The 13,372-nt window shown below is 39.8% G+C and overlaps 1 protein-coding gene across 1 annotated transcript in view; it reads right to left on the bottom strand.

Annotated features, from left to right (window-relative positions):
* RABGAP1L (RAB GTPase activating protein 1 like) overlaps nucleotides 1-13,372 on the bottom strand; it is a 210,881-nt gene that overhangs the window by 164,888 nt on the left and 32,621 nt on the right. Inside the window, exons 8-11 of the mRNA XM_087726774.1 lie at nucleotides 9,541-9,643; nucleotides 9,029-9,195; nucleotides 2,403-2,547; nucleotides 1,485-1,578 (exon numbers count right to left, since the gene is read on the bottom strand). Of these exons, the coding sequence (XP_087582900.1) occupies nucleotides 1,485-1,578; nucleotides 2,403-2,547; nucleotides 9,029-9,195; nucleotides 9,541-9,643 (509 nt within the window). The remainder of the gene's footprint in view (nucleotides 1-1,484; nucleotides 1,579-2,402; nucleotides 2,548-9,028; nucleotides 9,196-9,540; nucleotides 9,644-13,372) is intronic.

The raw sequence follows: 13,372 nt of genomic DNA, 5'->3' as shown, positions 1-13,372 counted from the left end.
CTCCAGCACCATTTTAAACATCTTTTCTGTTGTTTCATCTCCTCGAATTTCTCAGAAAACAAGCAAGTTCTCCAATTGGGATCCAATTCAAAGCCATGACTGTCCCTTCATTCTATGTGACAAGGACTTGGTTGAATTGTACCGAAGAACTGCAGGAAAAGTAGACGTTTTCTCTGAAACTCAACAGGGTCCATTAGACACCTGAAGGAGACCCACTGAAGGGGAGACTGGTTACAGGCAACTCTGTGACTAACACAAAATGATTAGACCAGTGACTGCTCCCACTATATCAATAGCAAATGTTTTCCTTTTCAATGAAATCGAGCCTACTAAAAATACACAAAAAAAATTAAAAGCATGCACTCCAGACAATTGCATAAATCTTTTTAGATACTTTTTCTTCCATTAAGTGGTGTCCATTTCTCACTCCCTGCAGTTTTCTTGGCAAAATTTTTGTGATTTGCCATTTTCTCCTTCCTGGGGTTGAGAGAGAATGATTGGCCCAAGATCACCCAGTTTCCGTAAGTCTGTTAAGACCTGGCTGTTCCGGCAGGCCTGGGGCTGCTGATCTTGATTGAGCTTCAGCCCCATTAAAATCGAGTGCATGTTGGGTCTTTCTTTTAATTCGTTTCTGTCTTGTATTTTAAACTTTTCTAATATTTTTAAACTGTTTTTATGCAAGCCGCCCGGAGTCCTTCGGGATTGGGCGGCATACAAATTTATTAAAATTGAAAAATTGAAATTGTTTCATGCCTAAGGCATGATGCCGTAAATATAACACAAAACTAAATTATACTCCCCAAATAGGCAAGGCTAGAACAAAGTAATTTAATTTATATTTCATTAGAATTACATAGTAAAGGGAAAGGTTTCCCTCGCACATATGTGCTAGTCATTCCCAAGTCTAGGGGGTGGTGCTCATCTCCGTTTCAAAGCCAAAGAGCCAGCCCTGTCCGAAGACGTCTCCGTGATCATGTGGCTGGAATGACTAAATGCCAAAGGTACACGGAACGCTGTTACCTTCTCATCAAAGGTGGTTCCTATTTTTTCTACTTGCATTTTTTTTTACGTGCTTTCGAACTGCTAGGTTGGCAGAAGCTGGGACAAGTAACAGGATCTCATTCCGTTACTCTGTTACGCAGTGCTAGGGATTCGAACCGTCGAACTGCCGACCTTTCTGATCGACAAGCTCAGTGTCTTACCCAATGAGCCACCACATCCCTGTTAGAATTACATACTATTTCATTAAGTAATTAAATAATAACATTACCTTTTATTGATATGATAATTTTCCATTTTGATTTTTAAAATTGCAGTTTGGTGAAAATAGGAGGGGTTCCACAAACAGCTTTCAGCGCTAGGACTGAGAATCTGCATATTTGAGTTAAATACTTCTAAAAGAAAGCTTATTAATTTTTTCCCTGCTCTGCAGTTCTGAAAGTTTCTTAAAAGTTAGTTTAAAAAATTTCCTCGTTAACTCTTACCATCGTCCCAACAATTCTCCCCAAGAATACAGTATCTTCTCTGGGCAATCTTTGGATACATCACCAGTACCACTTGAGAGTTCATTATCGCTTCCTGCAAGAGAGATCAGGAGCAACAATATTGATCAATGTCACAATATATCCTTTGTTTGAAGCTGGGAGTTAGGAATAAGCTAGGTATGCTGGCAGTATATTAGCCATCCTGCTCCTCAGCAACATCTTTACTCAAGAAACTTGACCTCATTCCCAAATGGGTATAGTCCCGTCCCGTCCCGTCCCCGTCCCCCAGATGCTAGACTGGGAGACTTCAGCATCCATGTCCTGCGGGGGTGGGAGATAGAACAAGATCAGTTCATGATTTAAAAACATCCATAACTGTAATAACCTTATCCCATTATTATGGAACCAAAGCAGAGGTGAGTTCCTACCAGTTCGTACCTATTCGGTAGAACCGGTTCGTCAAATCTACCGAACCGGTTAGAAGAGGTTCCACCAGTGGACCCGGAAAGCAGGCTACACCTACAGAAGAGGTTCCAAAAATTTTTGAATCCCACCACTGGTCCTTGGATATGATTATTCTACACTATCATGCTCATATTTATAAAACTCAGTGCCTCTGTGAAAGGTAAGGATGACTCCTGCGTTTGTGGTGCAATCAGAACATTGCGTGTGTTGAAGTTGTTTTAATGCAAACCAAAGATGCCTTTTAAAAAAGAAGTTTACATCATATTCTTATGCATGCCAGTGCTGTGTGTGAGGTAATTTAAGGTGGCTCTGACAAGTGTCGTCGGCATCTTCATATCCGGTCACATGGGCAGCAAGCCACTCCCACAAAGGAGGCCACACCCACAGAGTAGGTTCGAACAATTTTTGAAGCCCACCACTGAACCAAAGTATATAAGTTCATTTTACTCTCACCCTCTTCAGCATCATCCTCTTGCAAAGAAATGTGATCAGCAAAGCTTAATGGACTAACTGCTTCGTCCTCTCTTTCAGAATTGCAATGTAGATTCAAGACTTCGTAGATTGCATCTCCAGCATTTATACTGCCTTTCCCTTCACACTAAATACAAATAGGAAAAAAAACATAATTTAGCCTAAGCAACTCTAAATATTAAAATGATGGTTTATTTTTTTCCTGTATAAGAATGAAAAAAAAAACTAATGGGTAAAACAAATTCTATTGGCTTGACGTCATTAAGCCATTACTGTTGCTTGCTAACCCTGTAGCTAATTTAAAGTTTGATATGCTAAAAATACAAAAAGAAAGAGTAACCACTCAAAGTAGAAGTTAAACAGAACAAACTGAATAAGGTATAATGCAGCCCACTTAACAAACAATTTTTTTTTTATCTGAAACATTTAGTTGCCTGAAACTGAGAGGAGAAAGCACCCATGCAAAATATCCAAAGCCAGCCATATTAATTAAGCAGAAAATCTATATAACAAAAGCTTCACTGTCTGTTCAACATGCTCAAAATACATTGCGCGAGGCAGGCTCTGCACCCTAATAGTAAGGCTAGCTGAGGCAGCCATTCAATGCAATATTACAAAGTATAATGATGGCTAGCTCAAAATAAAAAATATATCAAGTTACCTCCAAAAATGTATCAGACAACCTGATGCCTAAAAGGTAACAAAAAGGTGCTAGATCAGGGATGCTAGCCGGATGCGTCACACGTTGGCCACGCCCACCCCCAATTTAGCGAAGAGACAAAAATCACAATATGTTACGTTGTTACGTGTCGCCGTGAGTTTGACACCCCTGTTCTAGGTGAATCTTCCTTAAATAGAATTCCACAATTCAGTTACTCATTTAAAAGAGATTATATAGCTCCATATAGCATATCCTACACATGATTTAGAGGTAGTGGATCTGGGTACTTGAGAGACCGCCTTCTGCCAATTACCTCCTCGCGACCTATAAGATCTCACAGATTAGGCCTCCTCCGAGTTCCATCTGCCAGTCAGTGCCGACTGGCAACTACGCGGAGGAGAGCCTTTTCAGTAGTAGCTCCGACCCTTTGGAACGATCTCCCCGTGGAGATTCGTACCCTCACCACCCTTCAGACCTTCCGCACAGCCCTCAAGATCTGGCTATCCCGTCAGGCCTGGGGTTAAAGATTATAATCCGTCCCCACCCGAATGATGAATGTTGCTCTATTTTTTAATTATGTATGTTCTATACGTCATTGTATGTATCCCCTCCCACATAAGTTGTAAGCCGCCCTGAGTCCCCTCAGGGAAAAGGGCGGCCTATAAATAAACTTATACTATACTATACTACTATTTAATAGAGGACACATGAGCACAGATGGGTATTTAACAGAGGGTATTCCAAACTGTTAAATTATGACTTTGATGCAGTTTGCTTTCTCTAGTCTTATAAACATGTCTATTTTTAATTGCCATAATCCCAGATCACTATGACATTCATTTTACTTCCACTTATGAAAATTGCTCTTCGAGGCAAAAGCATTTTGAACCCTCAGTGATTGGACCTGTCTTGCTGGAAAACTAATAGGCTTAAACAGAATGTGATTTCTATCAATCTTTTTTTCTCCCAACGCTAAAATTACTGTTTTAAAAACCCTGAGTATAAGATATTGCATCCAGTTAACCAAATGTTGAAATTGTTATACCTGTAACAGAATATATTGAATTCTGAATTGAAAAGAAGTTTTACATATTTTTCTCTCATGCTAAATGGAAGAAAGTAAACCAAAAGGAGGGTATGCAATAGACTAAGGCAAAAAAATAAACTGGACTTAATTTATTTTAAGTAGATTTAAGTAGTTACCTATAATGCCTATTAGGACTAAGTCTTGGCTTATCCACATCCATTCTCTAACTACAGCTAGTTCTTAATTTATGATCACAATTGAGCTCAAAATTTCTGTTGCTAAGCAACATATTTGTTAAGTGAATTTTGCCCAATTTTACAACCTATCTTGCCACACTTGTTAAGTGAATCATTGTAATTAATTCACTTACTAACAGGCTCCCCATTGACTTTGCTTGTCAGAAGGTCGCAAAAGATGATCACATGACCCTGAGACACTGCAACCGTCATAAATATGAACCAGCTGTGAAGCACCTGAAATCTGATTGCATGACCATGGGGAAAGCTGCAATGGAAGTGTGATAAACAGTCATTCGTCACTTTTTCCAGTGCCATTGTAACTTTGAATGGTCACTGTTGTGGCCCAGCAGGAGCCGTTGGAGCTGCAAACAGACTCCGCCAGCGAGGGGCCTTATGAGTCGGCTCTGGAAGAGCTGGAGGACCCTGGACAGAGTTCCAACTCTGAGCAGGGCGCAGAGAGGCTGGTTGGCCACCAGGATGCGCCTGAGGCATGGAGCAGTGTTGAGAGCCGAAGGGAGTGTGCTCCTGACATCATGCATTGTAGTAGTGACAAGGAGACAAGGGAGGTGGTCCTGGATGCCCGGCAACGCCGGGCAGATCAACGGAGAGAACAGCTACACAGTTACAAAAGATAATTGGACCCAGGTGATTGTAATTAGGCTCCTCTCAAAATTGTATTTAAGGAGAGACTGGGAGGAGTCTGGTTTTGCAGGATTCAACTTCATTCGTAACGCTGAAGAAGCTGTTATCTGTCTCTGTCGAAGTCTGAGTTGCTGCCAAGGTTCTTATCTGTTTGTTATGCTTGGCTTTCAGCCACTGAGGTTTATGTTTCCTGCTAATAAAGTGCTGTGAAATTTCAGTTAAGCTTGTCTCGGCATTCGTTACTGGACGGAGGACGGGGTCAGAACAGATCACTAAATGAACTGTTGTAAGCCGAAGACTACCTATATTCCCTTCCAGGAACATTCAATCAGATAAGGCAAAAATAGCTCAAATCACTTTCCTAACCAGTCATAAATCCCAGAAAGATATTATGAAGATATTGTTCTTTTGCGATGTCTCACTTTTAAGAGTATGAATGTCTGAATAAAAATATAGGATATAGATGGAAAAATAATTTTAAAAATTAATTTACCACCATTTGTTTTGTTTAGCATAACAAAATTCCGACAGCTTTTAGACTATTTTCTTAAGACACTGAATTAAATCATTAAAAATATTAAATAAAGCTAGCAACTCTCCTGAATGAGAATTGTTAAAGACCCCAAATTTCCTATGAAAATATGCACAAACTTTCAAACTAAGATTCTATAGTTTAGCATTTATTTTCATAAGAATACAGCCTATAAATGCTATCAGTCAGTCTAGAAATAAAAAGGTTGAAATGTTCTCAGATGCGTAGGTTTTAAAAGGCTCATTCAGTCCTTGAAACTCTTTCAGATTCTGATAAAAGGAGCTATTTTTCAGATATGGTAAAGTATCAAGGTGGCATCAAAAAAGCTATAAATAACTGCATTAATAAAAAGAACAGTATGCTGCACTTACTCTTGACACAAGAAACAGAATTTCCTTTCAGGAATATAATTTGCTAGAGTATAGCTTCACCAGTAAAAAAAGGGGCATTTGATGAAACTGGCTCTCTTGAATCTTTCAAAGCAAACAATTCACGTTACCCCTAAAGCAGCAGAGTAACCTACCAGAGATTTATTGCAGCTGTTCTTACGAACAAAAATTCTCCACCCTATTGCTTTCCAAACAATCAATCTCCCAGTTCATACACAAAATGCTAAAATGAAAAGTCTTCATACACAATATGATGTATTCCATAAAGTAAATAAGAAACACACACAAAAAATGAGTATAGAAATTAGTGCCTCAGGAATCTCACTGTAATTCCTTTTCAAATGGTCAGCTTTGATGAATAGAAAACTGAGTTTGTAAATTTAAGTTATGTTAATTAAGATGGCATGCAGCATGGGACTAAGAAAGTTCCCCAGAAGAATGGGGGAGAATGTCCATGACCTATGTAGCATTCTTTCTTTCTCGTACAGACTGAAAGCAGAATACTGAAAAACAAATTTTAACAAAACTTTCAAATATGCATTCATTAACCTGTTCGCAATGAGAAAGAAAGAATTGAGCCAAGGTGGCGCAGTGGTTAGAGTGCAGCACTGCAGGCTACTTCAGCTGACTGCAGTTCTGCAGTTCGGCTGTTCAAATCTCACCGGCTCAAGGTTGACTCAGCCTTCCATCCTTCCGAGGTGGGTAAAATAAGGACCCGGATTGTTGGGGGCGATATGCTGACTCTGTAAACCGCTTAGAGAGGGCTGAAAGCCCTATGAAGTGGTATATAAATCTAACTGCTATTGCTATTGCTAACTTACCTCTCTCTTACTGTAACAAGAACAAACAAATACAAATGACAAATGAATAACAAACAAACAAATAACATCACAACAATGTATGCTGGAGTCATAAAAAGTTGAAATTTATCTGGCTGCCATTATTCGAAGATGTTCAGGTCTCACTGAATACAGTGCAATTTATGGTAGGGTCATGGGAGGACATGGGGAATGCTGACATTCCATGGGGTGTATTTCTGATTCTGCAGATGTGGGAGTGCAATCAAATAGTACTTAGACATATACCGCTTCATAGTGCTTTTAAAGCCTCTCTAAGCGGTTTACAGAGTCAGCATCTTGCCCCCAACAATCTGGGTCCTCAGGTTACTCACCTCAGAAGGATGGAAGGCTGAGTCAACCTTGAGCCGGTGAGATTTGAACTGCCGAATTGCAGCTAGCAGTCAGCTGAAGTAGCCTGCAGTACTGCACTCTAACCATTGAACTGGTTAGAACCCATGTTCCCTGAACTGAGCGCTGTTCCTTTATAGGTTCTTTTGATGCTATCACTCTTTGTTCTAAAACTTATCACTATTGCAGAAGTGCAAGCAGAGTGTGTGGAGCTTGAGTTTGTCACCATTTGAAAGGAAAAGGATTACTGACCGTTGCAAGTTTCTTTCCTAAGGAGGATTTCCCATGACACATGCCGCTTTCATGGGGATGCTGCCTATGTTTGGACTGCATATGAACATGGATACGTTTCTCTTAGTTCTCTTACATGTTTGTGTTGAGGTTGGGATGAACTATTGGGTATTTGTAGACAATGTTGGGTTTGGTTTCTCTCCGGATAGGGAGCCAGTTGTTGGTGCTTTGGATGGTAGGAATGATTAAACTGGTGGCATAAAGGAGGTTATCTGAAAAAATATTTTGTGGCATACCATGATGTGCTTCATTTTTATTTACTGGAAAATTTTATGTTGACATATTATGATACTCATGGTAATTTGAGATTGAGTCCCATGAACTCGACATTATATCAGAAAACTAAAAAGGGTATTGTTTTAGTCAATGTGTCATCATAGCATTATCGTTACATAATTGTAGCGTTACATAATTGTATCTAGAGCCGAGGTGGCGCAGTGGTTAGAGTGCTGTACTGCAGCCACTTCAGCTGACTGTTATCTGCAGTTCGGCGGTTCAAATCTCACTGGCTGAGGGTTGACTCAGCCTTCCATCCTTCCGAGGTGGGTGAAATGAGGACCCAGACTGTGGGGGCAATATGCTGACTCTGTAAACCGCTTAGAGAGGGCTGAAAGCCCTATGAAGTGGTATATAAGTCTAACTGCTATTGCTATTGCTAAATTATAATATGATCTCTCTGTATTGTTTAAAATGTGGACTGCTGCAGCTGGAAGAAAATGGCTTGGTCTTCTTCAAAACTAGACCCTCATATATAACTTACTACAATATAGACTTGGAAAGTTATCAGTGTATTAATCATCAAAGATATAAATAACTTGCTTCCCCAAAAAACATATGGAGTTGCTCTGTTACATTCTTTAAGAATTTGCCTAAAATCCATACATGAGGGGTAACTCAATAATGTTACAGTTAGTCCTCGCTTACCAACCACTCATTCAGCGATCGTTCAAAATTTTGATGGTGGTAAGTGGGTGGCACTCACAACCAATATTCAAAGTTGTGTCTGCAGCAGTGTCCCGTCCCCCCCAGCAGAGTTTGGGCACTTCACAACTATTGTATTTTTACAATGGTTGCCGTGTCCCGTGTCACATGATTGCCAAGAGCCAAGGTGGCGCAGTGGTTAAATGCAGCACTGCAGGCTACTGCTAGATCAGCAGTTCAGCGGTTCAAATCTCACCGGCTCAGGGTTGACTCAGCCTTCCATCCTTCCGAGGTGGGTAAAATGAGGACCCAGATTGTTGGGGGCAATATGCTGACTCTCTGTAAACCGCTTAGAGAGGCCTGAAAGGCCTATGAAGCGGTATATAAGTCTACTGCTATTGCTATTGCTATTGCCATTTGCAACTTTCATAGCCAGCTTCCAATAAGCAAATTCAATGGAGAACCCACTAGTGGATAAATTATACTGGCAATCAATTCTCCAATTCCCAGCTCTCAAAGAAACCTGCCAAATTGTCCAACTGAAAAAGGCTTTCCTCCCTATTTATTTTTCTTATGCACCATCAATGGCCTGGCTCCATTTACCTATAAACTTTAACCCCCAACACTTAATTTACATAGCATTTTGCAAAGTATATACAGACAGTGAAATACTTTTCCAACTCATTAAATTATTTCTTCTCTTTTTATTAAAAAATTACCTGTTTTAATTTCATATAGAATGTTTTTGTGTAAGTTTTCCTGCTGAAGTACCAGAAGCGTTCATTGGCTGGATACACTCGCACAAGTGTCTCTAACAGGAAACGAACTGGTTCTACCACTTCTGTGACTACCATATCTACTGCCACAGTCATGTACACACGCTTATCTGTAACACACAAATAAAATTAAATTTCACATTAAATGGCAATAACAATGAAGTATACTCGTATGCTTGGGAACTTCTGATTTCTACTCCACTGAGATTCTTCTCTTGTATAACTCCATATTGATATTTCATAACACTGCTCTCTCACCTACTCTTCCCTTTGCTCTCCAAAGTCCCACTTCTATTTGTGCATCAGATCTGGCTTTTTTAATGCAATATCTATTGCGTTATAAATAAATGCATATTGCAGTGCATGAGGAATGTTATTAAAACAGAAGGCTAACAATATATTTAATCTCTTTCCAATAATGTAATCACATAATAGCATTTTAAATGCATACTTACCCTTAGGAGTTTCTTCATTTAAGACTAAAAAGATAGGTATATTAGGATTCCAAAGGCCAGTTATTGCATAAGCTTTACCATCTGAACATTTCCCCATAGACTCCTAAGAACAAAAACAGGATTTTTCCAAATTTACTTAGCAGTTTTCAATATGTATTTGTACAACTAAAAGCCATAATAAATGGAGTAAGACTATTAAACTTACAATATCTACAGCATTTAAAGAAAACATATACAAGAGGGCTTATAGATGGTACCTCCCCCCATCGAGGTTAGCCAAAATGTTTCCTGGGTTATCTCCACTGTGTTGGAAATGTGGAAGAAGGGATGGCACATTCTACCATATTTGGTGGTCTTGTACTGAGGCCACGAAATACTGGAGAAGGATTCAAAAATGGCTAAAAGAGATTACTGGGGCAAGCATGGAATGGAAACCCGAGAACTTTTTACTAAGCATAAAACCAGAAAACATGAGTAAATCTATATGGTATTTGAGCCTACATATAATTGTGGCTGCAAGAATAACTTATGCACAATTTTGGAAATCTACTACCATACCGCCGGAAGATGCCATAATTAAAAAGATCTATGAATGTGCAAAAATGGACAGAATGGCGGGTTGGCTGAGGGACAAAGGAGAAACGGAACATTATCTTAGCTGGAACCTATGGTATATGTGGGTGACAAGGAGAACAGCAGGAACTTAAAACGGGGAAAGTTAAATAGCAGTTGTTAACAATGGGAACTAAAAGTGAACATGGGTATTGTAATAGATCCCTGAACTTTGTAATGAGAAGATGCTGCTTAGAGACTAAACAATGAGGAAGGAAAAAAAAAAGTTGGGCTGTGAATGACTGTCACCGCGGGGCGGGGGGGGGGTTGTATGTTTAAAACTGTATTCGTATTTGTATGTTTTATCCTTTAAAAAATGTATAACCAATAAAGACTATTTAAAAAAAAACCATAATAAACATCTTAAAGCAAGTACAATCTTTAGTGTTGATTAACAACTGAAAAATAGTAGAGATAGTTCCCGTAAGTTGCTTTTAATTTGCCATTTGTTTTAATAACAGCTTATGTGAGTATAGAAATGTAAAACCACAGAGCCAAACAAAGCACATTTAGCTAAAAACGGCAAATTTATGTGGACATTATTAGATCTCACATCTTACATATATTACAACAAAAATACTCCATATCTTTATATTATAAAGATTGGATTATGCCCATGTACATATAAACAGTCATATCTGCTTCAACTGGTCTTTTACAAACCATTTTCCTTGCCAAATTTCCATATTCTCAATATTCATGTGAAATACATATCCAAGTATTTTGGACAAATATATTTGGACCAACGGGTTAATAAAATCTTTTTTTTGGAAGCCTGCTGGATTTGGTATATTGGAAATTATTTAGGACATCTACAGCTAAACCTCATTTTGTATCATTATTGGTTTTCTCTATAGAAGGAAGAGTTGAATTTGGTTCTTCTGCTCTCGGGTTGACAACATTTTAACTAGGATTGACCTAGCTAATCTACATAAATTTGATAAGGTGATGAGAGCTACTTGAAAATCACCATTAAAAACCTTTTAAAGGCTTTTCTAAGGAACCACCTCTCCTGGGTTAGCCCACTCCATTTAGATCTGGAGCCTAGGTGGCGCAGCGGTTAGGGTGCAGTACTGCAGGCCACTTCAGCTGACTGTTATCTGCAGTTCAGCGGTTCTAATCTCACCGGCTCAAGGTTGACTCAGCCTTCCATCCTCCCGAGGTGGGTGAAATGAGGACCCAGACTGTGGGGGCGATATGCTGACTCTGTAAATCGCTTAGAGAGGGCTGAAAGCCCTATGAAGCGGTATATAAGTCTAACTGCTATTGCTATTTGCTATATCTCTCAAAGCAGGGATGATGCAAGTAAGATCAGCTAAGGACCTACATCTGGAAGCTCTCAAGTGGGTGTCTGTTGTGGTTCCTGCCTTATGAAACATCCTTCCCCCTGAAATTAGATTGGCCCATCCCTTTAGATTTTTTGAAAAGCCCTCAGGACCTGGTTATGCCGATAGGCCAGCGGGTCCAATGGAATCTGAGATTTGATGGCTTTAGAGCGCCATTTTTATCTTCTCTTCACCCAGAGTTAGTATTTTTGTTTTTAAGTTAGTTATTACTGTGGCTTTTTAGATTAGCTTATTGTTTTATTTAGCAATAGCAGTTAGACTTATATACCGCTTCATAGGGCTTTCAGCCCTCTCTAAGCGGTTTACAGAGTCAGCCTATCGCCCCCAACAACAATCCGGGTCCTCATTTTACCCACCTCGGAAGGATGGAAGGCTGAGTCAACCTTGAGCCGGTGAGATTTGAACAGCCGAACTGCAGAACTGCAGTCAGCTGAAGTAGCCTGCAGCGCTGCATTTAACCACTGCGCCACCTATTTATTGTTGCATACCGCCTAGCATCCCCCTTTGGGGGAGATGGGTGGCTATATACATTTGATAAATAAACAAATACGGAATTCAGCAATTAGCAATTAAGGAGGGCAACTATACAACTACTACTGAAGAATATTACAATCTTCAATATTCACCATTTTGCCCTTTTAGAGGTGGGATGGTTTTTGAGTCCTTCAGTTTGGTGTTTACGAAATTAAAGAAGGCTCGGTTGGATTTCGTGTGTTAACAGCTCTTCCTCCTGTTTACAGTGGTACATTCTGTTTTTTATTTGCTGGCATAAGGTTTGGTATCGGCTTTTAAAGTTAGCTACATAGCCAATTTTATTTTCCCACCAAAGGGATTTTTTAAAAAAATTGGAATTTCCTTATTGAGTAATTGGGTAATTTGTTCTTTTTGGCTTTGGGTGTTACTAAAGGTACATATAGATTAATGACTCTTTGAACTTCAGGTAGAAAAGTGTTATATAGTCTTCTGCAGTGTTGCAGTCATTGAATAGGATTTGTCAATCTGGGGATGAGAGGTCGGTAGCTATGAGATCGTAGTTTGCTTTTTTGAAGTTATATTTAAGAGACCTATTATGAGATTCTTTGTATGGATGTAAATTTAGACAAAAGTCAATCATGCTGTGGTCACTGTTGGAAAAAGGTTCTTTGATATGAAGGTTATAAATTGTGTTTAAACTGTTGCAGAAGATTAGATCGAGGCAGTTGTTGAAGCTAGTGTTGATAGTTACCAATTGATAACTAGTCCTAAAGTAGTGACGGCATTATACAGGGTTGTATGAATTGTTTCAGTTGTGCACTCATTTAAGATCCAATTAATAAGAGGTAAATTGAGGTCACCAAGAAAGACTTATAAAGCCCTTCATGGTATTGGACCTGGGTACTGGAGAGACCGCCTGCTGCCAATTACCTCCCAAAGACCCGTCAGATCTCACAGGGTCAGCCTCCTCCGGGTTCCGTCCACCAGCCAATGCCATCTGGCTACTACCCGGGGGAGGCCCTTCTCTGTAGCAGCTCCGGCCCTTTGGAATGAACTCGCCGCGGACCCTCACCTCTCTCCAGGCCTTCCGGAAAGCCGTCAAAACCTGGCTGTGCCGGCAGGCCTGGGGTTGATGAGTTCCCCTCCCCTCTCGACTGGTATGGCTGTGTGATTTTCGTGCATTTTAATTATGTGTACTGTTGTTTATGTTCCCTTTCCCCCCTGAGTTGTTCGCCGCCCTGAGTCCCTCCTGGAGAAGGGCGGCATACAAATAAACCAAATACAAATACAAATACAAAAGATAATGGGATGTTGGCATGAGGCTGCCCATGTTAGTAATGTAGTTAGCTTGCTTGCATGATCAAGATCATAATCAGGGGCTCTGTAACGTAATAGGAAGC

The sequence above is a fragment of the Thamnophis sirtalis genome, unplaced genomic scaffold, assembly GCF_051295495.1.
Source record: "Thamnophis sirtalis isolate CommonGarterSnake01/CBP01778 unplaced genomic scaffold, rThaSir2_p1.2 scaffold_12, whole genome shotgun sequence".
Taxonomy (NCBI): Eukaryota; Metazoa; Chordata; class Lepidosauria; order Squamata; family Natricidae; genus Thamnophis; species Thamnophis sirtalis.
Note: the sequence above shows the minus strand (reverse complement) of the source record. Positions and strands in the feature narration are given on the sequence as shown.